At 43.3% G+C, this 27966-nt stretch overlaps 1 protein-coding gene across 1 annotated transcript; it reads left to right on the plus strand.

Moving 5' to 3' along the window:
- Nucleotides 1–27923, plus strand: ccdc80 (coiled-coil domain containing 80; the record flags this gene model as incomplete). The annotated part of the gene is made up of 10 exons (XM_083997047.1): nt 1–406; nt 1444–1641; nt 3432–3973; nt 4485–4838; nt 6624–6780; nt 13058–13194; nt 16293–16444; nt 18273–18376; nt 25248–25331; nt 27601–27923. The coding sequence occupies exons 1-10, from the start codon at nt 70–72 to the stop codon at nt 27921–27923; spliced, it is 2388 nt and encodes a 795-aa protein (XP_083853173.1). The 5' UTR covers nt 1–69.
- Between the last annotated feature and the right edge of the window lie 43 nt (nt 27924–27966).

Below are 27966 nucleotides of genomic sequence, written 5' to 3' on the forward strand. Positions count from 1 at the left end.
AGAGCTGGAGGAGCACGGCCGCTGCTGCAAAGGAGGAGGCTCGGTGTGAACAGTCAGCAGCCGGCGGACATGCAGCAGGATGAGGGGGGCAGAGCCCGGGTGGCCAGGATGCCCAGCAGCGCCGGATCTCCCAACCTGCTGGCCAGCTTCGCGGGGAAGAACCGGGTCTTGGTGATCTCCGCTCCTCACGACTCGGACGGGTACTACCGGCTCATGATGTCCCTGCTGAAGCCGGACGTGTACTGCGAGCTGGCCGAGAGACACGTGCACCAGATCGTCATGTTCCACCAGGAGGGAGAGATGGGGGGCAAGGTGAGGAGGATCACCACGGAGGGGAAGGTGATGGAGGAGCCGCTGGACACGGCGCTCATCCCCAGACTCATGAGCTTCCTCAAGCTGGAGAAAGGTGAGTTTTATTTATTTATTTATTTATTTATTTATTTATTTATTTATTTATTTAACCTTTATTTATCCAGGAAGGATCCATTGAGATTCAACAATCTCTTTTCCAAGGATGTCCTGGTCAAAAGGAGCAACATTACAAAACAATCAATCATACATACTACATACATAGCAGAAGCAAGGTATAGCAAAAAAAGACAATGATAGTAAATACAATAAAAGAGACCCTAAAAGTGCAACACAATTTGAAAGCTAAGAGTCAGGTGCAACTGGTGACCAATAGTTCAGAGAGAGATTTTTAAAAGCCGGAAAGAGGGATGAGAGATCCCATCCTCATCCTGCCTTGCAGGAGTGAGGAGGAGGAGGAGGAGGAGGAGGAGGAGCAACATCTGGATGCAAACATCTCAAAAGTTCTCTGACACTATCTGTGCACCCCAGTGCTGTAGTCTAATGTTTTGTAGTGGGTAAACTGCTTTTTAGGTGGGTAAACTGTATACATACTTGTATCACATAGACCGGTGGTTCTCAAACTTTTTTACATCAAGGACGCCAAAATTGACACAAATTAGACCACGGACCCCCCCATTGGACAAAAAAATTGAAGCAAACACCAGAAATACACATATAATCAATGTACGTTTGAATTAGGCGTACATTTTTGGAAGATTATAGAGACATTTCTGGGGGAAAAAAGTGTTAGCCTACAATTTCTCCAAAAAAGTTGAAACATTTCTAGAAAAAAGTGGTAAAGTTTTGCGATTTTTTAGAAAAATCTGGTAAAATTTCTCAGAATTTCAATTTTAAATTTCAAGAAAAAGTTGTGGACCCCCTTGAACCCTGTCAACCCTCCCACTTTGAGAACCATTGACATTTACTTTAGTTAGATCATTTTGTTGTACTGGGTATACTGAAATATTTATGCATTTTCAGTGGGTATACTGAGTACACCTGAGTATCACATAGACCACTACACCACTGGTGCACCCTCACCTCATCTGATCTGTGATGTGATGTGATGTGATGTAATGTGATGACCTGCAGGTAAGTTTGGGATGGTGCTGCTGAAGAAGACGCTGCAGGTGGAGGAGCGGTACCCCTACCCGGTGAGGCTGGAGGCCATGTACGAGGTGATCGACCAGTCGCCCATGAGGAAGCTGGAGAAGCTCCGGCAGAAAGGCTTCGTCCAGAAGTGTAGAGCAGCAGGTGTGGAGGGGCAGGTGGAGCAGGGCACGCTACCAGGTGAGAGGCTGGAGGAGGAGGGAGGAGGAGAGGAGGAGAGGGGGAGTTGTGTTTTCATAAGAGAAACTTTTCTGAGCTCTGCCTCTGAACAAGACGCCTCAGTCTGATGCTTTAACCAGAGAGCTGTGGTGGGAAATGTAATTCTGTCTGTGGTTTCCCCCTCCAATAAAATATCACATAAAAATATCAGCATCAACATCAGTGTTTCTGTACTCCTCTGCATCTTCCACAGAACTCACCCACTCTCTCTCTCTCAGCGGCTATTTCATCATCACTAGAGTGTATTTCCAATGAAAACGATGACACTATGTTTTGTAGATAATCCAGACTTCTTTGGATTCTGATAAACGCAGAATGAAAATAGATTCTTGACGCCTTAAAGATGTCAGAGGAAAAGAAGTTTCAAATAAAATATGCCCGTCCCAAAAAAAAGTCACAACAAAGTAGCTTTTATTACGACATGCATTCACTGTGGCATCGTTTCGATAAGCTTCTGCAATGTCACAACATTTATTTCTGCCCAGAGTTGTATTAATTTTTCAAAGATTCTCAATGGACTTAATATATGAACTCTGTGGTCACATTGGATCACGTTTCTTCCTTGAAGATGATGGTTCTCCACTCTCCTTTCAGTCTTTAGTAATACGTTGGACGGTTCTTAACCCAGTTTTAGAAGTCTAATCAATCTCCTTAGATGTTTTATTTGCCTGATGCCAATAATTTGACCCTTCTGAAACAGATTAAAGGGACAACGAGGAGTTTGTATTTGGTTATAAAAAAGTCTCATATTAATGTGGATGAATCTACGTTACCCACACTTGTTAATTGCTCCATTTTCGATAAATATATTGTTTTGTCTTTATCGTTATTTTGTTATTATTATTAGTGGTCGACTCGCCCAGCATTTCCTACTTTCAGTTTTGCAGATGCTGCCCGGCGGGTCATGGGAATAACGCCGCCGAATCGCCGTTTATGGTCGGAACTACGACGGTATCTGATCGTCTTTGAACCTCCAACTTTCATTTTTGATCAATGAAAACATTCTTGGCAAATGTTTTCGCTTTTGTCCGTCTTGCGCCGGTCCAAGAATTTCACCATGGGCGCAGAGGCTCATGGGAAATGTAGTGTGAAAACACTTCACTTTCCAAAACTCCTCATTGACCCTTTAACATCTTCTCCACGACCACAGGATGTGTCTTCAGACAAGTTGTTGCCAGCTGAAACATAATCATCCATGCAGTAATTATCCAATAGGAGGCTCGTCTTACCCATTAGTTTGGTTAAAGGGACAACGAGGAGTTTTGGAAAAGCGAAGTGTTTTCACACTACATTTATGAGCCTCCGCGCACCGTAAAATTCTTTGACCGGCGCAAGACAGACTCATGTTTTCATTCATCAAGAATTAAAGTCAGAGGTTCAAAGAGGTTCAGATACCGTCGTAGTTCCCACCATAAACGGCGATTTGGCGGCGTTATTCTAATGACTCGCCGCAAAACCGAAAGTAAAGAAACGCTGGTCGGCTCGCCCAGCATTTCCACCACCACTAATAATAACAAAATAACCATATAGACAAAACGATATATTTATCGAAAATGGGCCCATTAACAAGTGGTAACGTAGATTCATCCACATTAATATGAGACTTTTTTATTGTTGCGGAATTTTTCGTTCCACCGCTGGAGAAACTCCTCGTTGTCCCTTTAAATCCAAGTGGTGACTTTTATTTTGGACGGGCAGCAGTGTATCAACGTTTTTAAACCCCATGATGTGTTTGTGTGTTCGTGTCACAGTAGTGGACTCTCCTATACTAGAGAGAAAACCAGGGAAGAAGATCTTCAGGAAGCCCATACACACCACGACAACGACCACCACAGCTGCCACGACCACGACGACAACGACGAGGCCGACAACAACCACCACAACAACCACAACAACCACCCGGCCCCCCACCACCACCACAACCAGAGCCACAACTACAACGACAACCAAAGCCACGACAACCACCACCAAACCCACCACCACCACGACCAGAAGAACCACCACCACAACCACAAGAAGACCCACTACCACCACTACTACAACCACCACCACCACTCAGAAACCAACCAGAGCCCACACCACCGCCCTGTGGCCCCCGGCCCCCAGAACCACCGCCGACCCGTACTACGACGGCCGCAGAGACAGGGAGCGGTACCCGGCTACTAGAACCACGCCGGCCGGGGACAACCGCACCGACAAGGACGGCAGAGACCCACACGGACGCAGGCTGGTGCCCGCCACGCATAAACCCTCCAAGGTCAAACCCACCAGGAAGAAGAACGGAGGAGAGAAGGTGAACAGTTTATAAAGCTGCGTGTTTTCTACTTTTTTCAGTGTTGATTCATAAAAAAGAACCAAAAAACATCTCAGTGTAGTTTTACATCTCTCAGAGGGGCAGATTTCAGAATAAAACACTCAGAGAAACCATTTCCTGCAAGGGTTGGTTGGTGGGTCCAGGTGGTGAGGGGGGCGGGGCTTTGTTGTGACATCACAAAGTGACAGGAAGTCCTGACGGCTGGTTTTAAGGCTCAGTTTCTGAATACAGGCTGTGTGCATTTCTCTGTGGACTGAGGCTTTGATACTTTCACAGTATTAATATAGAACCTAGAGCTGCTTTATAATCACACTACACATGGACATCTACCTTTATACTGTATGGAGCTTTAACACAAACATCTACCTTTATACTGTATGGAGCTTTAACACAAACATCTACCTTTATACTGTATGGAGCTTTAACACAAACATCTACCTTTATACTGTATGGAGCTTTAACACAAACATCTACCTTTATGCTTGTGCAGGTGCTGACTAACGAGTACGAGGACAGGTATGAACCCAGCAGACCGACGGTGGGAGACCCCGAGGAGGCAGAAACCTTCACCGAGGGCAGTCCCACCAAGAAGGTCAAGGGTAAGCACAACAAGCACGACAAGAAGAAGAAGAAGACGGACAAGGCCACCAAGAAGGCAGAGAGGAGGGGGAAGGTGGGGAAGGAGGGAAAAGAGGGGAAGATCGGGGGTAAGAAAAATGGAAAGAAGCTGTTGAAGTACCCCGAGAAGGAGGACTACCCGAAGCCCACCAAGAAGCCAACGCCTCCCCCGAAGGGATCTCTCAGCTCCTTCCTGGACTACTTTGAGAGCAGGAGGCGGCTGCTGGTGAGAGCATGACATAACAGTCAGTTCATAAAAGGGCTCACTCACTGTTGCCTGGCAAAGATCCTGTTTCAGGCTGCAGGCAGCCAGAGGGAAATATGTGTCCTCAGATACAGTAGCATTATTAAACTGCTCACATCGACCAACTCCTACACACACACTCACACACACTGTTCCATGTGTTTTCTGGCCCAGAGTTAGATTAGAAATTCCTGTGACTCTCATACGTCTGTTCTATATGAGGCTGTGGCCTGCAGCTGGTTAGCATACAGTAGTTTAGCATTCAAAGCTGGAAACACAGGGAAAACTGTTGGTCTGGCTCAGTCTGAAGGGAACAAACTCTGCACACAAATAAATTTAAGCTATTTCATGAACACGATTAAGCTTCTACACTTTCTGTCAGACAACCAGGAAGTCACTGTGCCAGGCTAATGATGGCTCAGAGCTTGGAGGGACGTCACCTTAGCATTTTCCAGTTGAAAAACAAACATGAAAGTCGGAAAACTGGATGATTTATATAACAAAACAAAAATATAATGATTTGTAAGGTAAGATTCCAATGCAAACAATTTATAAAGTTTTTAAAAAGCCATCTATACATGAAAAATATATGTAATGTGCACCAAAAGGAAGAGGCCATTAGCCGTTAGCCGCCACTGCTAGCCATTGTTAGCGATACTATTTGGATAACAACACTCTAGGAGTTTTTTAACACAAATGGACAGTGTAGGAAAATAAGAATTTTACAGTGTGTGAAACAACTACGAGATAAATAAAATATACAGTTGGCTAAAATTGCAGAGTGTTCACCACTGTTGACGAGAAGCGAGTAGCAGCCATCTTGAATTCTTATGTCGGGGCTGGTGGGATTCGTCTGACTTCAGGGAGCATTCATTAAAATTACTACAATTTCTGACTTCTGAGTCTAACATGCACACCTCTGTAAACCTGTAGTGAGACTTGGGGCTGAAAATCAGATTTTGTTACCTTTAGATGGAGCTAGGCTAGCTGTTCCCCATTGTCTCAGGTGTTTATGCTAAGCTAAGCTATCTAGCTGCTAGCATCAATCCTTCATTAAACTCCCAAAAACATTGAACTGCTCCTTTAAAGAGAAGTGAACTTTAACACAAGTTCCTTTCGCTCCACCAAATTACATGTGATTTTTTTTGTTTTTCCGCAATAAGAGGCGGTCAGCCAGAGAAGCAAACAAGCTAATTTAGAGAAGTGATTTGACAGACAAACCAGAAGTCATAAATCCTCAACATGAGTAGGCTGTTGTGTTGAGTTTTTCTTGCCCAGGTTGTGTAGCTGGAAGGTACGGTCACTACTCTTCTGCACCATTTAACAGGAAATGCTCCAATCAGAGCACGTTTGTTTGTTTTCCAAAACAGAAATCAGAGAGCTGGAAAAAGGTTGTTTTTTAAAAGCCAAAATATTTTCACATCTGGAGAAGTAGGCTAAATCTATTTCTGATTATTATTATTTATTTATTTTTCAAACTAGAAAATTCCTCCTGTGCTCCAAGGCAGCAAATTGTCCACTTGTCCCACCTTTTTTTTTTAATTTCCTATATTTCAGTGTAATAGGCGCAGGAAAGTCTGCACATCTGTGTGCTGACAGACTGAGTGTCTCTGTTTTGCAGCGAGTAGAGATTCTTATCACCGCGGTGCTGTGAGCGGCCCGCAGGTTAATGTAAACACCACCTCTGCAGCTCCCTGTGTGGATATGTGTGTGTGTGTTTCATTGCATGACATGCTAACCTCTCCCTCCCTTCCTCCTTCCTTCCAGCTGATTACATCCCCCGGTGAGGAGAACAGTATGTATGCTCAGCAGAGGGATGAGTACCTGGAGGCGGTGTGTGAGATGGCCATCAGGAAAGTCTCCATCATCACCATCTTTGGCTCCCTGACCAACTCCACCATGAAGATCGACCACTACCAGCTGGGTGAGTTGAGTAGTAGCAAAGACGGTTTATAAACCAAGACCTTCCATGACGAGTCAACTTCCTGTATGATGTCACGTGGGCTTCTGCACGGCCACGCCCCTTTAGGGAGACCAGAGGCAGCATAGAGTGTATTGACTTCAATGGGACACCGATTATGCACTGCAAAAACTCAAAATCTTTCCAAGAATATTTGTCTTATTTCTTGTCAAAATGTCTCATTTCTAGTCAAAACTAATCCCTTTTCACTTAAAATAAGACTCATCACCTAAAAATTAACTTGTTTTTAGATCATTTTCACTTGTTTCAAACACATTTTCACTTAAAATAAGTAGAAAAATCTGCCAGTGAAAGCAAGTTTTTTGTGCTTGTAATAAGGAAAAAAAACTTGCTCCACTATCAGATTATTTTAAGTGAATATCTGCTTGAAAGAAGGAAAAAGTGTCTAAAAACAAGCTGCTTTTTAATGTGATGAGTCTTATTTTAAATAGAATGAGATTAGTTTTGACTAGAAATGACATTTTGACTAAAAATAAGACAAATATTCTTGGTAAGATATTTGATTTTTTGCAGTGTGGTCGCAAATTTTGGACTCATTTTTCACAAGCCACATCTCTTCTGAACAGTTTGACACGAAAACAAAAAGAAAATCCACTTTGTTCAAGTCCTGTCTCTGTCTCGACGACATACTCTCGCGAGATTTGGCACAGATCTCCTAGGCAACGTCAAACAAACGGCCGCGAATTCCCGTGAAAATTATTCAAATAATTTTTGTCATGCTAAATATGACTGTTAGTAGTGTAAATATTTAATATTATCATAAAAAAATATGAACATCTCACTTTCATCTACCTACAAATTGTATAAATCCACACACACGTTCACAGAACGAGGTGGGGTGACGGTTGACCACGCCCATTTAGAGAGACAGAAAGTGTATAGCTACCATTTCTATCATTGGAGCAGCCTCTCATGGAGGATCTTTCTGTATATTGAATATCTTTGGTAGTAGCTTCTCTCTCTCAGTGTCAGCGAGTCAAAAAGGCCGAGGGCCGTATGTGGATGATTGGCAGTTCCCTCTCTCAGACATCGATGTTATTCCATCCAGCTCCTCCATCTGGCCGCTGGGCAAATACATCTTGTGCTGAGTCATTCACCTACTGTGGATAATTGTTTAGGAGAAGCCAAAGTCTCGGTGGATGTTTTCCACATTTTTTTTTGTATCTTATGAGAGAAGTTGGTGTTTGGTTGCTGAAAAAGGCTCAAACATGAAGTCAGAGAGTGTCAAACTGTCAGGACTGTCTGTTCTGATTAACTTCAGCTCAAAGAAGAGCGGGTTTCAGAATAAAACACCCAGAGAAACCAAATCCTGCACGTTGCTGGATGGATGGTGGGTCCAGATGGTGAGGGGGCGGGACTTGGTGTGACTGCTCTGTTGTGACATCATAAAGGGACAGGAAGTCCTGACCGCTGGTTTTAAGGCTCAGTTACAGTTTTTCTCTGTTGGTTTGGCTCATTTCTTGAAACAGAAATTACATTCTTAAAACTATAAGACCATTTGGCCAAACAGTCTTACAGTTCTGCACAACAGTACAGCTCACTAGCAAAAGCGCATATCTCTCCCAAAACTGTTCACACATGCTTCAAAACTAGATTCCTTTACCATGTAAAGTGTCAGTACCATCAAAATGGCAAAGATCTTTCTCAATTGCTTTTGGCTCATTTGCATTCACTTAGTGCTTTTACCAAAAATAAACTGGATGGTTCAGCATAACACCATGGATGAGCTGCAGAACCTCATATCTCTCCCAAAACAGTTTACTTATGTGTCAAAACCAAACTTCTTTCTCATGTAAGTAGTCAGTGCCCCCAAAATGCATCATCCCTGTGGCATTCTGTGAGCACTGCAAGTCAAAATGCTTAGATGTTTTGTCACTCTGCCATTGTGAGGCCATGATTGATGACGTGGTCTATAATTGTGGCCCGAATTTCATCAGGCACAACTCTGTGTCTTCTTGCTCCTCGGCCTCTTCCGCCTATTCCACCACGCATCCGCACTCCTCCTCCTCTTCTTCTTCTTCCTCCTCTTCCTCTTCCTTGAGCAGGGAGTTGCTCATGATAATTTTCTTGGCCAGGTACCTCCATGTTTATACTGCAAAAGGTACAGGCCCTAGCCAAGCTCTATACACGTTTGGCAGCATTCACAATCATAGACAGCACCAGTCAGGTAGCTAAACAGCTGATTGATTGGTCATCTGAGATGTAGGAACTCCTCCTTCGTTAGTCAAGTTCTAATTTCACCTGACTGTCAATTACTGTCATGAATTTATGAAATGCTGCAAGAAATTCATATGGTTTTTATGGTATTAGCCTACATTATGTTGACTAATTTTGACAGTTGAACAGACTATTGTGCATATGATGATTTACACAGTGAAATCATGCTGACATGTTTTGGAGAGAGCAACCATTAGACTGAGAATCAACTAATCAGCTTAGATCAGCAAGATCTATTCATTTGGAAAATGTGCTAAATGTATGCTCATTGTGTTAACTCTAGGGTACTTGTACATAACCATTTGCAAAGATGCACTAAGACACTTGAGACATGTACTAAGACATTTGCAATTTGATGAAATCAATGAGAAATGCCATTCTGTTGTGAACATTTGCAAGGTGGTTTGGAGATTTGTCCATGTTATTTTGAGAATGTAATTTCTGTTTCAAGAATTGAGCCAAACCAATAGAGAAAAACTGTAATACAAACATCTACCTTTATACTGTATGGAGCTTTAATACAAACATCTACCTTTATACTGTATGGAGCTTTAACACAAACATCTACCTTTATACTGTATGGAGCTTTAATACAAACATCTACCTTTATACTGTATGGAGCTTTAACACAAACATCTACCTTTATACTGTATGGAGCTTTAATACAAACATCTACCTTTATACTGTATGGAGCTTTAACACAAACATCTACCTTTATACTGTATGGAGCTTTAATACAAACATCTACCTTTATACTGTATGGAGCTTTAATACAAACATCTACCTTTATACTGTATGGAGCTTTAATACAAACATCTACCTTTATACTGTATGGAGCTTTAATACAAACATCTACCTTTATACCGTATGGAGCTTTAACACAAACATCTACCTTTATACTGTATGGAGCTTTAACACAAACATCTACAGTATTCTGTCATCTTCACATCTGGTCAAACTTAATCAAATCAATACATATCATTTGAATTATTTGAGAATATTCTTATTCATTTCTGTTGAACAGCTTCACTCCACTCTCTCCACTGCAGACCGGTCTCTTCTCTGCAGCTCACTACAGTTTCCACGGCTCAGACTTGGTTCAGGTTTTTATGATGTGAACGTTCACAATCTGAACTCCGAGGCAGAGCCGGGTGCCTGCTGCCACGTGTCCTGCTGTCCTGTCCTTGTTTTACCTTCCTCATACGAGATGTTTCCAGCAGCAGCAGCAGCTCCTGCTTTAACATTCAGGGACTCTGCCAGAGTCGGAGCAGGTGACACTGCCGATTCCCATGATCTCGGCCTCTCTGCTCTGACTTTACTGCGCCTCTCGGGAGCAGTTACTTTTCACTTTAAAGGGACATTGTGTAACTTCTCCTGTTATCTATTCACGAAAATCGATTATTTGGTTCTTCAGTGTGTTTTTCATTAACCAGTAATCCCCCCATCAACAAAGTGAAGTGTTCCTTTCAGCTCTGAATGAGCCGTTCATATCATTCATATCTCCATGGAGCGGGTAAGCTCGGTGCTGCTGCCATGTGGTGTCTCCATGTTTCTACGTTCAGTGGCAGCGTGACGGTAGGAAACCACGGAAACTCAGCGGAGACACCGGAGCTGTCGGCTCAGGTGGAGGTGGCGTCTGTGAAAAGTCACCGCGGTAACGCAGTGAGGAGGAATGGAGCGTTACACTGATGCTGCATTCACCTGCAGTCGGGCAGACGGCCGTCGCTAACAAACCAGATGTCATTTTAGTCACAGAAGTCCAGAGAAAGCCGGTAAAACAATACCACATCGCCATGACAACATATTGTCACGTGTATTGTTTTGCCTCGTGCTGACGGACCACTTGTTTACATAGAGGCTTGTTTATGCCGTTACGTGCAGCGGCTGTCGTCAGTCTGCCGTCTGCCCAATTTCACGTGAATGCAGCATGAAAAATACGACTGAGTTGCTTGACATATACAACCGCAACGCTAGATGGGAGGAATTCCTACACAATGTACCTTTAAAGTTTTATTCATGGGTGAAGCCAGTGCTTGTGTGTTGGTATAATAGGTCAGATAAGCTCTTTTAGGTGTTAAGCCGGTGCATATTCTCATTTGTCCAGGTCATAGTATTTCAAAGGAGGTTAAATCGAAAGCAACTGGACTTAGTTATTTGTCTAGGAAGACGTTTCACCTCTCATCCAAGAGGCTTCATCAGTTCATGTACACAGCTGACCAGGCTGGGACTAAAAAAAATCTTTTAGGTGTTGTGTATTGTACGTAGCGAGGAGGAAGAGGAGGAACATACCTTCCTCCTGCATCACCCTCCTGAACCAGGGGGGTAACTCTGCCTCCACTTATCTGCAGCTGATGTGTAAGACAGTTACATCACCACACCCCCACATATCCCACACACACACACACTCTCTCTCTCAATGTAATTATGACTTCACCTTTTAAAAATCCTCTTTAAAAAAAAAAACTCCCTAAACAGCTCCTCGTTCAAAAGGAAATGAACAGCGGGGTGTTTTTACGAGAGCTGCTGTGTCATTTGTGCTCGGCAGCAGCTTGTCCGTGTATTTTGAGACATTTTACAGCCGTCTCCAAAACCCCCAGTCTCCGGGGGGAGTCGGTGTGTGTGTGTGTGTGTTAGTGCGTGTTAACGTCGGGACGTGTAAAACCTACTTTGTAAAAACTTTATGAGTGTGTGTCGCTCCGCACGATGACGAGGTTTTATCCAGAAGGAATGCTGGAAAAAGAGCTGAGGTGACGTCGCCCACCCACACACACCTATACTTACACTTTTGTTCCAGAGGGTCACACACTGCAAAAACTCAAAATCTTTCCAAGAATATTTGTCTTATTTCTTGTCAAAATGTCTCATTTCTAGTCAAAACTAATCTCTTTCCACTTTAAATAAGACTCATCACCTAAAAATTAACTTGTTTTTAGATCATTTTCACTTGTTTCAAACTAATTTTCACTTGAAATAAGTAGAAAAATCTGCCAGTGAAAGGAAGTTTTTTGTGCTTGTAATAAGAAAGAAAAACTTGCTCCCTTATCAGATTTTTCTACTTATTTCAAATGAAAATAGACTTGAAATAAGTAAAAATAGTCTAAAAACAAGCTACTTTATATATTTTTGGTATAATGAGATTTGTTTTGACTAGAAATAAGAGTTTTTGCAGTGCACTGTGTGTGTGTCAGCCTAAATGTGTGTGTGTGAGCATGTACTGTATACAAACAACTGGTCCTTTCAGTGTGGCCCCTCCCTCAGTTTAGTGAGCTCACAGTGTTATAAGTTGTTGGCTGGTTGTGTTGAGAACATGTGCAGCACGACTGTGTTTTGTTGTGTTTTCCTGTGTGTGCAGTCCTGAGTGTGTGTGTGTGTATGTGTGTGTGTGTGTGTCCTGTCTCCCACAGTGCTGCTGGGGTTTTCCTGATGTGATTGCTCATGCACATGACATTACACATCACAGAGTGGGTGAAACAACCACCGAGACACGCACACACACACACACACACACACACACAGCTCTGCGGCCTCTCTCTCTCTGTGTGTGTGTCTGTGTGTGTGTTGTGCACACGCATGCACGGAGGCGGTGGTGATTAAAGGCTTTCGCTCTGGCCTCTGTAAACGCCAGCGACAGTAAATTTGGAAGTCACCGACGCCGCTGCCAGATCTGAGGGAATAAAAGCTGCTCTTTGTGGACTCGTCCCTGATTGGCTCTGCCTGTTTCCAGCAGCGTCGTCGCTTCACACTCGTCTGTTTTCAGCTTCGCGGTGGAAAAAAGGCGTTTTTTACTGCTGATGTCTGAGAGCCCAACACTCACTCACTCTGAGTTTGTGTTATTGTGGTTTAATTTGATGGAAGGAACTTGTTGTACAGCACATTAAGTCGTTTCTCACAGTTTGTGTATGAGCCTTTTCATTTGTCAGACGAAGAGTCTCACGTATAAAATATCAAAGAAGATGTCAAAGAGTCTGTGTCTCAGTGTCCTCTCCTCTCCCCTCGTCTCCAGAGAACGACAAACCCATGAAGGGTCTGCGTCAGGAGGATCTGGTGAACCAGGACCTGATCACAGAGCTGAGGAAGGAGTTCAGCATGACGCACGACGACTTCTACATGATCCTGACCGACACCGACATGAGAGTCAAGGTAGGGACTCTTTCCTGTGGAGCTGCAGGTCCTGGTCCAGTGTTATAGGCCTGACTGAGTGGTATAATACATTAAACACAGTAGGAAAAAGTATTTACATTGATAAATCGGCACAGACAGGAGAGATGCAGTAAGTTTATGGACAGGAACATATAAATATAGAATCACGTTTTCATTCAGCAGCAAGAAATAAAAACTCCTGTCAAAGCAGAAACTAACAAAGTCCCGTCAGGTCTGTCTGTCCATAAACTGACTACATCACTTACCTGTGTAGAGTGAAACTAAGGCCATTTAAACTTGATGCCGTTTAACTAAAACCCTCAGAGTCAGAGTCAGTTTATTTGTCATTTGCAGAAGGAGACTGCATTAGAAAAGGATTTGCAAGAGCTCAAACAGTAACACTTAGGACAATAAGACAGTAGACAGCATTGTTAATAAAACAGTCAAGTAAACAGATACAATAAATAGAAACAGAATAAAAAAGGACAACCCTATATCTGAAAAATTTGGTCTTTTAATGCATTTTCCACATGAAAACTCAAGTTCCAGTTCACTGAAAATGATTTGATTCCTATATTTGTCATTTCTCCTGCACAAATGTACATAAAAAATGAATGTTAAAGTGCTTGACGGTGCAGTAGTGGACTGAGATCAGATCAGATCAGTGTTGGGCGTGGCAGTGAGAGGACACGGTGCATTAAAAGTCCTGATTTCCTGTGGGAAAACCTGCTGCCGCTGCTGTGTGGTGTTTGTGTGTATACAGAGAAAATAAAAAAGAGTTTAATCTTCCTAAACGTCACTGTATGCAACAGACGTCAGATCTTTGAGTTTGAGTAGATGAAGATCTTTATGAAAATGATCTGTTGTGATGTTATTATTGAAAACAGAGGGGAAAAATATTCGTTTTTTATATTTACCCAGGGCTCCAGACTGATGGAGGCATTTTGAGACGGTGCAAGTAAATGTTTCATCTACTTGCACATGTGCAACCAGGAAATTTGCTGTTTGTTTTTTCCAACTTCCAACTGAAACGGGCGACTCAAATAATCTGGAATCTGTCATCACAGGTGTCAGGCCGATGTGTGTGAGGATCATGAATGAAAAGGAAATGTGAATATTTGCTTTGCAAGTTGATTTAAGTGTTGTGCGCCCCTAAATTTAGGTTAGAGGGAGGGGCCACTGTACTGCCTGCGAGTCATCTTCACCTGCTTACGTTAGCATTTAGCCATAATAAACTGTTTCCACCTGGGTGGTTATCGACCACTGGTGCTGTAAATACTGTAAATACTGTGTAGGACAGGAACCAGACCAGACCAGATCCGGGTTTAACAGAATAAATGAAACCAGGTTTGAACTCTGACTTGAAAAGCTTTCCTCCAGGGGCCTCGTCCCTTTGAAGCCTCTGAGACTGGAGGTCTTAAAGGTCCCTCTGATGATATTTGAACAATCTCACTGTAAAAACTCAAAATCTTTCCAAGAATATTTGTCTTATTTCTTGTCAAAATGTCTCATTTCTAGTCAAAACTAATCTCCTTCTACTTTAAATAAGACTCATCACCTAAAAATTAACTTGTTTTTAGATCATTTTCACTTGTTTCAAACAAATTTTCACTTGAAATAAGTAGAAAAATCTGCCAGTGAAAGCAAGTTTTTTGTGCTTGTAATAAGAAAGAAAAACTTGCTCCACTATCAGATTTTTCTACTTATTTCAAGTGAAAATAGACTTGAAATAAGTAAAAAGTGTCTAAAAAAAAGCTACTTTTTTATGTATAAGTATAAATATACATATTTTAGGTATAATGACTTAGTTTTGACTAGAAATAAAACAAATATTCTTGGTAAGATTTTGAGTTTTTGCAGAGCAGAACCTGCTTTGAATCATATTTTCCCCCTTCAGGCTTGTTTTCCTGTTTTATTCATAGCCTCGGTCTCCGCTGCTGTTGGTCTCCTGCTCTTGTATTTACACGTCGTCCACCACATCTGTCCAACACTTTGATCGTCTCTCTCTCTCTTTGAAGGTGGACTGACCTGTCCACACACACACACACACACTGCCAACACGCTGCCCTTAACTGAAACACTGTTTTAATTCACACAACATGACATTTTGCCCAACACCTGTGTGTGTATATGTGTGTGTATGTGCATGCCAGGGTAAATCAGCAGGCTGTTTTTGGAGAGCTGCATCAAAGAGGCCAGTGTTGAGCTGTGTTGAGCTGACAGAGGCAGAGACAGGCGAGGCAGTGAGCGGACGAGGATGTGGGCGTCGTCCTGAGACAGAAAAAGGGCAGAAAGAGCAAAGAAGTGGAGAGAGAGAGGTGTGAAAGAGCAGAGCTGCAGCGTCCACCGACCCCAGGAAGGTGTGAGTGTGTGTGTGTGTGTGTGTGTGTGTGTGTGTGTGTGTGTGTGTGTGTGTGTGGGGCTGTGGTGCATGTGTCACGTGTTCATGCTGAGATTTTTTTTCGCAATCGGTAAATGAAACCACGACGTTGGTGTGTTACTGTGTCTTCCCAGAACTTATTACACAGACACACACACACAGCGAAAGGTCACACCACCACATCCACCAACACATCATTTCATCACTTTATTGGATTCATGTTCCTCTATTGTTTAAACAAAAAAAAAAGCAGCTCAGCTCCAGATTTTTCTCTCTGCAGTCATATTGATTTATTTATTCTGTGGCTTCGACCAGATTTTCAGAGAGAGAGAGAGCATGTGTGCTCTGCAAAAACTCAAAATCTTTCCAAGAATATATGTCTTACTTCTTGTCAAAATGTCTCATTTCTAGTCAAAACTAATCTCTTTCCACTTAAAATAAGACTTATCACCTAAAAATGAACTTGTTTTTAGATAATTTCACTTGTTTCAAATGTATTTTCACTTGAAATAAGTAGAAAAAGATTTTTTCAAGTGAAAATATGCTTGAAAGAAGTAAAAAGTGTCTAAAAACAAGCTGCTTTTTACTGTGATGAGTCTTATTTTAAGCATATTGAGATTTGTTTGACTAGAAATGACATTTTGACCAGAAATAAGACAAATATCCTTTGAGTTTTTGTAGTGTGACTGTTCTGGTTCTGCTTGATGTTTCTCTGCAGCAATCCTACGAGGTTCCCATCGCCATGAAGGCCGTGTTCGACTACATCGACACCTTCTCCTCCCGCATCCGAGAGATGGAGCAGCAGAAGAGAGACGGTGTCGCCTGCAAGAAGGAGGACAAGCCCCGCTCGCTGGAGAACTTCCTGTCCAGGTTCGGATTTAAAACGCACGTTCAAACACACGCGGCCAAAAAGTTCATGCATGCGCAAATATCACACCTCAGGAGGAGGAGGAAGGAGGTTTTCTGCAGAGATTTGCCCCCATTCACACACAACAGATACACACACACACATAGTAGATCTGTAGCAGAGATGCAGGGCGGGGCTGAGGTCAGAGCTATTCCACACCAAACTTAGAAAACCATCTCTCCATGGCTTTGTGCACTGGTGATGTTTGATGTTTGATGATTTCCTGAAAGAGTTGCCACAAAGCTGCAGCCGCTGGAACCTGAGCAGAAACTTCTTTTAAAGGGTAATTACCGTTTTTTTACAACCTGGACCTTATTTCTAGCATAAAATACGATCATTTCCTCACCCAGATAACTTTGGTGTCATTACAAGTCGTTCTGATGAAATGAGCTCCAGCCGAGAGCTGCGTATATCCGTATAATGGAGTCTACAGGGCAGCAGAATGCAGCCTCTAAATAACACATTATCTGCAGAGAAACTCCTTCATTTCACCAATATTTAGTTCTGATAGGCTAGTGCTATTCCCCTCTGAGTCCGGGGTTAGCTGTTATCAACATCCGGGGTCTGTAGGTTGACCTACTGACCTCTGACCTGGATGACGCGGCTTGTTGCTAGCGCTAATGCTACGGTTCGTTTCTGCGTGTTTCTGACTTGTCAGAACAAAATGAGCAGCTGGATGAAGTTCAGCTTCCACAGGCTTCCTCTCCTCAACCTGGACTCACTAAAGCTCCGGCTAGTTGAGATAAAAATGGACCCGAATGCCGAAGCAGAATGATTATTATCAGAATGAGCCGGGCGGCGCTCGGAGATGACATCATCCAGGTCAGAGGTCAGTAGGTCAACCTACAGACCCCGGATGTTGATAACAGCTAACCCCGGACTCAGAGGGGAATAGCACTAGCCTATCAGAACTAAATATTGGTGAAATGAAGGAGTTTCTCTGCAGATAATGTGTTATTTAGAGGCTGCATTCTGCTGCCCTGTAGACTCCATTATACGGATATACGCGGCTCTCGGCTGGAGCTCATTTCATCAGAACGACTTGTAATGACACTAAAGTTATCTGGGTGAGGAAATGATCGTATTTTATGCTAGAAATAAGGTCCAGATTGTAAAAAAACGGCAATTCCCCTTTAACATGCTGCATATAAAAAACCGTGGAGAGCAGAGAGAGTGTGTGTGTGTGCATGAACAAAAACATCTCAGCTTCACGTACGTTTTATATTTAAAACTGAAAAACTGGAAGTCCTTGAATTGTAGATGTTATCATACTGGGGTTTTATTTTTTTTTTTAAGTATTGGTACTGTAGGAAGAAGAATTATTGGGTGGTCCCGACCCAGACTGTTCCCACTTCCGTCAAACATCTGTTGCTCTGCTCCTGTAATCAGCTGGACCACAATTTATAGCGTTTATAAGCAGCGTTTGCCCAGACTGCCGCAGCCTGTGTGTGTGTGTGTGTGTGTGTGTGTGTGTGTGTTTTCCACGGATATTAAAAGTAACACAACCTCCTGCTGCTCCTCAGGGCTGAATCAGTGCAGTCACATTTTCTTTTTCTTTTTTCTTGTCTCTCTGTTACCATGGAGACGTGGGTTCTCCAGCTCCAGATCACAGCACCAATAAGCCGAGATCTGGCAGTGTTTTTTTTTTTTTTTTTCTGTCCGACCATAATTTTGGGACTGTGTGATCGTCCTGGCAGTAAAACAGTACTATGCTGATATGTGCACAAGCTGCTTTCACTAAAGTGCCACTTACAGTAACGTTACAGGGCTAAAAATTGACGGTGATTGCAGGTTCCGCTGGAGACGTCGCCTGTTCATCATCTCCGCCCCCAACGATGAGGAGTGGGCCTATCAGCAGCAGCTCTACGCCCTGACCAGCCAGGCCTGCAACCTGGGTGAGTCGCTACTTTATTTTCGACGATGAAACATTATTAAACAGTAGAAACGTCACCTTTTTATTCAATATAGCAGCATTAGCTTTTATTCTGAGTCATGTTTGACTCTTTTAGCTCCATGTTTGGGCTCCACCAGCTCCTGGAGGAAACATCTGGCTCTGTATAGCTGCTAAATGCTGCAGCATGTTCACCATTGGACCAAATCAGTGATACTTCAGGCTGGAAAACCAAAACCAAAACAATGAGCTTTTTAGATGATTGATGGTGTGTGTTTTTTTACAGTGTAGAAGTAGATGTTTGTGTTAAAGCTCCATACAGTATAAAGGTAGATGTTTGGATTAAAGCTCCATACAGTATAAAGGTAGATGTTTGTATTAAAGCTCCATACAGTATAAAGGTAGATGTTTGTGTTAAAGCTCCATACAGTATAAAGGTAGATGTCCATGTGTAGTGTGATTATAAAGCAGCTCTAGGTTCTATATTAATACTGTGAAAGTATCAAAGCCTCAGTCCACAGAGAAATGCACACAGCCTGTATTCAGAAACTGAGCCTTAAAACCAGCCGTCAGGACTTCCTGTCACTTTGTGATGTCACAACAAAGCCCCGCCCCCTCACCACCACCTGGACCCATCATCAGACAAGTTGCAGGATTTGTGGTTTCTCTGAGTGTTTTATTCTGAAATCTACTCTTTTTTTATTGGATCACTTTAGAAAACAGTCAGCCAATCAGAATAGAGACTCAAAGCCTCCTCCTCTCTTCTGATTGGCTGACAGCAACCTGTTGTTACTAGAGCTCCAGAGAGAAGCTGAGAGAGGAGATGGAAAGCTAGATGGTTTTTAGATCTTCTCATGGATCAATCCTTCAAAATAAGACATAAGACAGAATAGGAAAATACAAATCTTAGAAAGTTGTGCAACACAAAAGCTTTATTTAAATTTATTACTGATCATTGAAAGCAGGATTTATTAACTAATAATAAAGCCACTTGTTTGACTAATAAACCATGTCTTATTATTAGACAGTGGTGCTTGAGAGTGCAGCTGCAGAATTGAGAGGAAATAAATCCAGAGCAGTCGTTTCATCTTGAGCTTGAGTTTCTCATAGGAATTAAATGAAGAGCAGTGAATGAGTCAAAGTCATAACTGTGACAAATGGGTCCGAGTCCCGAGCCAGAGAGGAACGTCAGGAGTCTTGAACTCATCTAAACACGACGACGGGAACACGAGGTTCAAGTCGGGAGAAGAGAGAAGAGACTAAGAGCGTTCCTGATGATGACAGCATTTATTTGGCTTAGCTGAGGAGACAAGAGCCATTTAACGTTTATATTAATCTTTACAAAAAAGACAGGGTTGTTGAGATTATTTTGCGACGGTTTAGATAAATGTGCGTCTCTATTTTTAGATATACAGTAATAATAACACTTAAGTAACTGTGGAAAAGTTGAGAAACAGGCCGGCCGTCGTCAGGAAAAGGAAAAGAGCTCGACGACGGCTCCTGAGAGAGAACAGAGCAGCTCTTTGCCAGTTCTGTCATCTGGCATCCCTCTGCACACACACACAGCATGCACACACACACACACACACATATACACACAAACACAGATGCCGAAGATATCTGGAGGGCTTCGGTAAACAAAAACATTCCTTGTAATCAGTTTGCTCATGTGATTGACATGTTCAGGAGTGGTGTGACTCAGAGTTTTGGCAGCAGGCGACAGGACACATGTCTGGGTAACGTTAAGGTCACGGTGAAGCAGCAGCAGCAGCAGAGAGAATCAAGAATCATTCAACTGAACTGAAATGAACTAAACTCAGACTCTGGTTCAGATGCAAAAACACTGTATACTGTATGTGTTTCACTGCTGCAGCTTCACATGTTAATACACTGCAAAAACTCACAATCTTTCCAAGAATATTTGTCTTATTTCTTGTCAAAATGTCAAAGTTATAGTCAAAACTAATCTCTTTCCACTTTAAATAAGACTTTAGTAAGTGTTTTTAGATAATTTTCACTTGTTTCAAACTAATTTTCACTTGAAATAAGTAGAAAAATCTGCCAGTGAAAGGAAGTTTTTTGTGCTTGTAATAAGAAAGAAAAACTTGCTCCACTATCAGATTTTTCTACTTATTTCAAATGAAAATAGACTTGAAATATACATATTTTAGGTATAATGAGATTAGTTTTGACTAGAAATGACATTTTGACTAGAAATAAGATAAATATTCTTGGTAAGATTTTGAGTTTTTGCAGTGTATGTGAACAACTGCAATAATAATTTACAACATTGTTCTCAAACGTCGACACTGTGTCTGTCTATCAGGACGAACACAACACAATGACTCAGCATGTTGTCGCCTCCTTTCCTGTTTTTTTTGTTTGTTTCTGGCTGCAGCAACAGGAAGTTGTTGGAGCAGCAAATAACTGCATCACTGTGTTAAATATCAAGAGACTCAAATTACACAGCTAAAATAGCTCCACTGGTGAGGCATAGATTGTTTCAGTTATATAATGTAATGTAAAAGTATAATACAATGGATATACAATATCATTTGTAGTGGTAAATAAGATCTATAAGAAGATATACTGTATAAGCTCCATATTCTCCTCTTCTGTCTTTTATTTTGAAGGGTTGATCCATAAGAAGATTTAAAAAAAAAACAAAAAAAAAAAACATCTCAGTGTAGGTTTCAATCTCCTCTCTCAGCTTCTCTCTGGAGCTCTGGGTGGGGTTGCACCAGTTTGGCGTATCTCTTTACTAAATTCAGGATTTAGTCATTACTAAACCACTACTAAACCCTTAGTAATTACTAGCTAGTTTGCAACTAGTTGTTTACTAATTTCGGTTGCACCAGACCAGTGTATGCAATCCCGTATCTAGTAAATGCGTAAGTGGTTACTAGCAGGTTACTAGTCGCATTAAGTGACGACAACAACTCGGCTACCCAATCAGCGTGCGGAGCAGAATGTACACAGGAACAGCTGGGCGCTTTTATTTTGAAATGTGTCCCGCATCGACACGGAAGCCGCCGGCGATGTTGTGGTATTTCTGCCTGCACGGGCAGCTGCACGTACTGGTTGAGGTGCTCACACTGGCGGCGGCGCCACTGACACACTGCCCGACACACAGTACCGTTGTAGACTTGAATTGTGTCCCCAACCACATTCTGCATCGACCCCGTAGCGAAGCAACGTAGCAACGGAGGTAGAGCCCCGTTCGGAACCGTGCTTAATTGCTGCAGCTAACGTTAGCATGTCCGTGATCCACATTATGTGGTCGCGTATTTAAACGGTACTGACAGTAAATATCAAAGTCATCATATACATCTAAAGGGTGGATTCTGTCTCTCAAAAGCCTTTTCCTAACGGCAGGTTCTCTGTTTTGTAAAGCAAACCTCTCTAAATGAGCCGTTATAAGCTAGTCGTTGTTGTTTTTTTCAGTTGGTTTTGATCCTGTGTCGACAAACTGTAACTAGTAAACAGTTACACAACCCCTAGGGTAGGTGTAAATATTTAGTAAACTCTTAGTAATTACTAGCTCTACGTAATTCCTAGTAAAACTGGTGCAACCGATTTTAATTTAGTAATGACTAAATCTTGATTTAGTAAACACTTACACATTTACTGAGGTTAGTAAACACTTAGTGAGAGGTGGTGCAACTGGCCCCTGGTAACAACAGGTCGCTGTCAGCCAATCAGAAGAGAGGAGGCTTTGAACCTCTCTTCTGATTGGCTGACTGTTTTCTAATGTGATCCATTAAAAAACAGAGTAGATTTCAGAATAAAACACTCAGAGAAACCAAATCCTGCAAATTGTTGGTTGGATGGTGGGTCCAGGTGGTGAGGGGGCGGGGCTTTGTTGTGACATCACAAAGTGACAGGAAGTCCTGACGGCTGGTTTTAAGGCTCAGTTTCTGAATACAGGCTGTGTGCATTTCTCTGTGGACTGAGGCTTTGATACTTTCACAGTATTAATATAGAACCTAGAGCTGCTTTATAATCACACTACACATTATGGTCGTCGACCTTTGTACAATGTGGGACTTTTAAATCATTAAATGGACCCTTTAATACACTTGTATTATTAGTCAGTCAGAAAGTCATTAACAGAGGTCATGGATGTTTCAAGACCTCTCTTACTGGAGCTTTCTCTCTCTGGCTCTTTTCAAACCATTTCATATTAATATGTAAAATGATTTTTTCCCTCTTTTTTATGAGAAAAGTAATAAAAACAGAGTTATTAAAATAGAAAAAAGAAAAGTTTACAGTCTAGATAGAAGCTGAGGTACTTCACTGTGGTCTCATAAGAGTTCCCCTTGACCTCCTGATGAATGCATGTGAGGAGTCAGACAGGCCGAAGGTAACCATTAGAGTTATTCTTATTAAAGCCGTAAAGAGCTTCTTCTTTTTAAAGGGATAGTTCAACGTTTTGGCAAATTGGCCCATTGCCATAATCGCTATAGTCTTAGCAGTGGGTTCGTTACCTTTAATTGTCGATTTTTAGAACGGCGGAGCAGAGCCGTGAGCTGCTCAGAGCTACGCTACGGAGGCTCATGGAATTTCTTGGTTTCCCTCATCAAACTCATCAAATAAACAATCCAACAACTCCACAACGCTCTGGTGGACAAGTTGTGACCTGCACATTCACCACGCTATGAGATAATAACACAACGTTACCACACAGAGTTGTTGTAGAGGGAAATACAGGGACTGCTTGCTGAAAAACTGTCCCTGAAGGCAACGCGCATCAGCGGTTTTGCATGAATTTCCCTCTAAAACAACTCTGTCTGGTAACGTTGTGTTATTATCTCATAGCGTGGTGAATGTGCAGCTCACAACTTGTCCACCAGAGCGTTGTGGAGTTGTTGGATTGTGTATTTGATGAGTTTGATGAGGGAAACCAAGAAATCCCATAATGAGCCTCTGTAGCGTAGCTCTGAGCAGCTCACCGCTCTGCTCCGCCGTTCTAAAAATATCTTGCACCGACAATTAAAGGTAATGAACCTACTGCTATGACTATAGGGATTATTATGGCAATGGGCCTATAATGTTGAACTATCCCTGTAAATCTGAGAAGCCTTTATAAATGTTTTCCTTTTAGTTATAGAGTTTACATTGTGAAATATGCCTTATTCAAGTGAAGTGAGATCTCTTTTCCTCTGACGTCATCTGGAGAATGTTTTTCCATATGAGTGAGTCAGGTGACGCTGGGGGGTAGGAGGAAGCTTGTCTCGCTTATCAGCAAACCCAGGACTTTTTTCTCCTCCGACTCATGTGTTGCTCTTGGCCCGGCTGGCACCCAGGCAGGGCTGCTCCCTCCTCCTCTCCTCGCCGGCCCAGACAGACAAAGGGCCGGTCCCTGCTGACTGGGCTGAAGGCCTGAGAGGTTTGATCCTGGTATTCAGGACTTGGCTCTCACCAAGTGAAAAAAAAGAGAAAAAAGCCGGCGTTCTTCTCCTTCTTCTCCTCGGCTGTTTAATGTGGAGTCCTTTCTCGCTTCAGAGGAAAACAGACTCCTCCAGACGGACCTCCACCACGATCTCCTCCTCCTCCTCCTCCTCCTCCTCCTCCTCCTCCTCCTCCTCCTCCTCCTCCTCCTCCTCCTTCCCCTTCCTCTTCCTCTTCCCCCCCCCTCCTCCTCCTCCTCCTCTCCTCCTCCTCCTCTTCCTCCTCTTCCTCTATCCTCCTTTTCCTCCTCCTCCTCTCTCCTCCTCCTCCTCCTCCTCCTCCTCTTCCTCGTCCTCCTCTATCCTCCTCCATCCTCCTCCTCCTCCTCCTCCTGCTCCTCCTCCTCTATTCTCCCTTCCTCCTCCTCCTCCTCCTCCTCCTCCTCCTCCTCTATCCTCCTCCTCCTTCCCCTTCCTCCTCCTCCTCCTCCTCCTTCCTCCTCCTCCTCCTCCTCTTCCTCCTTCCCCTTCCTCTATCCTCCTCCTCCTCTCCTCCTCTATCCTCCTTCTTCCTCCTCCTCTTCCTCCTCCTCTTCCTCCTCCTCCTCCTCCTCCTCCTACCCCTTCCTCCTCCTCTTCCTCTCCTCCTCCTCCTCCTCCTCCTCCTCCTCCTCCTCCTCCTCTCCTCCTCCTTCCTCCTCCTCCTCCTCCTCCTCCTCTTCCTCTCCTCCTCCTCCTCCTCTTCCTCTCCTCCTCCTCCTCCTCCTCCTCCTCCTCTTCCTCTCCTCCTCCTTCCTCCTCCTCCTCTATCCTCCTCTTCCTCCTCCTCCTCTTTCCTCCTTCCCTTTCCTCCTCCCCCTTCCTCTCTCCTCTCCTCCTCCTCTCTCCTCCCCCTTCCTCTCTCCTCTCCTCCTCTTCCTCCTCTTCCTTCCTCCTTCCCCTTCCTCCTCTTCCTCCTCCTTCTCCTCCTCCTCCTCCTTCCCCCTCCTCTATCCTCCTCTTCCTCCTCCTCTTCCTTCCTCCTTCCCCTTCCTCCTCTCCTCCTCCTCCTCTATCCTCCTCTTCCTCCTCCTCCTCCTCCTCCTCTATCCTCCTCTTCCTCTTCCTTCCTCCTCCCTCCTCTATCCTCCTCCTCCTCCCTCCTCTATCCTCCTCCTTCCTCCTTCCCCTTCCTCCTCCTCCTCCTCCTCTCCTCCTCCTCCTCCTCCTCCTCCTCCTCCTCCTCCTCCTCCTCCTCTCCTCCTCCTCCTCCTCTCTCCTCCTCCTCCCCGTTACCTTAGAGACCGGCGCTCAGGACGGCTCCAATAATAAACATGAGTGAAGCCACAGTGGGATCAGTGTGGACGAGCAGATGGGCTGATGGGTTAGGGATTAGAAAGCCAGTCGGTACTATCTGTCTCTTAAGATGTGTGATGTGATGTGATGTGATGTGATGTGATGTGATGTGATGTGATGTGCTGCTAACTCTTTCGTGTTTCTCTGCAGGTCTGAGACACATCGCCGTCCTCAAACTGGTCGGCACGGAGACGCCGGATATGGGCGGAGTCCTGGAGCTCTATCCAATCAACGGTAAGAACGTCCTGATCAATGGGAGTGTGAGACAGGAAAACATGACTAACACACACATGGTTAACAAACCAACACAACAAACCAGTTGCACCAAACACCTTAATGTTTCCTCTTAAAGGAATAGTTCACCAAAAAATGTAATTCAGTCATTAGTGACTCACCCTCATGCTGATGAGTACTCCGGAGTAGTTTTTTATTCCTCAGAGTGCATCTAAATGAGGTAGTTTCCAGTAAACTCTGGACTATCTCCCTTCAGGACACTTGGATTGCAGTGGACGAGCAGTGTGGAGGAATATTAAATGGTTTTTGTGTAGTTTTATGGACGTTTTTGTGTCGGGCCCTATTACTCTCATGGACTACGAACCGGCCTCCCGGGTCTCCAGATGCACTTTGAGGAATAAAAAACAACTACTCCGAAATTCATTTTTTGGTTAACTATTCCTTTAAGTTCAGGTTGAATCAGTTCTTTTCTAAGGGAGCTGGACAGAAACTCTTATCAGCACAAACTTGAGTCCGTTCTTTAGTTTTTCCTCATTTTGTTTGGAAACTGCTTTTGTGTAACAGTTGAACTGACCTTAAGTGATTCTTTATTTAGACTTAGATAAGGAGAAAAATAAATACTTCAGTTGGCAATGTTAAGGCTTTCTTGTGCAACTGTTTTTCTTTTAGAGACATCTTAGCCTTCGATTTGATCCTTTTTATCCTAAACTACATATTATTTTATCTATTATTAGTCTTATTTCATGTGTTCTGTAGTTCTGTTCATCTTGTCATGTTTGAACAAGTCTCATGTGCAGTGCAGCTGATTAATATACAATCATCATGCAAAACTCAACCAAATGTTTACACCTCGAAAGAACATCTACGATCATAGTTAAGTCTGTTTGTTTGGTTGTGTGGCTGTATTCAGCGCTTTAAGCCCAAAACAAATTTCCTTCGGGAGTAAAAATTGATCTAATCTGACCTCGAGTCTGGTTAAAAACCTTAACTTTGAGGTGTTTTGTGCAGCCGAGCCGACCACAGAATCTCAATCAGTCCAGAGTTTCTCCAGAGTCCCACCACTCATCAGTAATTCAGCAAAGAAGAGAATCTACGCTCCGCTTGTTATTCCACCGTGTCTCCAAACATAGAGGAGCCTCAAAGGTTCCTGCTTTAACAGAAAGACGGTGTAGGATGACCGACCGGGCAGATGAGATGTTGCTCAACAAACAAGGAATAAAAAACGGGAGTCAGGCTTGTGCAACACGGTGAAAACCAGAGCGGCTGCCAACGGCGCTGTGAGGAGCAGATACAGTAAATGTAAATGTAAACAGTTAAAAGAATGTCCAAACATTATCCAGTTCAAAAAGAAGTACAAAGAAATTATTTTCAGTATGTACAGGAATGAGGGTGTTTGACAATCACAAGGTGCTTATTGTTATTTATTGGGTATTTACCCACTTCGTTTTATTTGTTGTTACCTTTAGTTTGTCTTTGTATATGTCTTTATATGTATATGCCCATATATCAGAGAGATAAAGGTTAGTGATAATATATTAGAATAAATCCAGCTAGATAAACTTATAAATTAAAGGGATAGTTCAACATTTTGGCAAATTGGCCCATTGCCATAATCCCTATAGTCATAGCAGTAGGTTCGTTACCTTTAATTGTCGGTGCAAGCTATTTTTAGAACGGCAGAGCAGAGCCGTGAGCTGCTCAGAGCTACACTACGGAGGCTCATGGGATTTTCCTCATCAAACTCATCAAATACACAATCCAACAACTCCAAAACGCTCTGGTGGACAAGTTGTGACCTGCACATTCACCACGCTATGAGATAATAACACAACGTTACCAGACAGAGTTGTTTTAGAGGGAAATACATGCAAAACCGCTGATGCGCGTTGCCTTTGGAGGCAGTTTTTCAGCAAGCAGTCTCTGTATTTACCTCTAGTTTGATGAGGGAAACCAAGAAATCCCATGAGCCTCCGTAGCGTAGCTCTGAGCAGCTCACGGCTCTGCTCCGCCGTTCTAAAAATACCTTGCACCGACAATTAAAGGTAACGAACCTACTGCTATGACTATAGGGATTATGGCAATGGGCCAATTTGCCAAAATGTTGAACTATCCCTTTAATGAATTATACACAGTTACAAAATCTTCCAGGGTATGTAAACTTTTGAGCACAACTGTAAATCCTGCCTCCTCCTCCTCCTCCTCTTCCTCCCTCCTCCTCCTCTTCCTCCTCTCTCTGCCTCCTCCTCCTCTCTCCTCCTCCATCATGCAGGCACTGCTACGGTGGAGCGCGAGGGGATGTCGGCCTCGCTGGTGAAGGACATGAGGAACTACTTCCAGGTCAGTCCGGAGTACTTCTCCATGCTGCTGGTGGGGAAGGACGGGAACGTGAAGTCGTGGTACCCGTCCCCCATGTGGTCCATGGCCATCATCTACGACCTGGTCGACTCCATGCAGCTGCGCCGCCAGGAGATGGCCATCCAGCAGTCGCTCGGCATGCGCTGCCCCGAGGACGAGTACGGCGGCTACGGCTACCACCAGCACGGATACGAACACGGTTACCAGGACGGCTATCACCAGGGTTACGGATACTAACTGTATGTGTGTGTGTGTATGTGTGTGTGTGTACAGTGGCATC

The sequence above is a fragment of the Trachurus trachurus genome (assembly GCF_905171665.1).
Source record: "Trachurus trachurus genome assembly, chromosome: 21".
NCBI classification, from domain to species: Eukaryota; Metazoa; Chordata; class Actinopteri; order Carangiformes; family Carangidae; genus Trachurus; species Trachurus trachurus.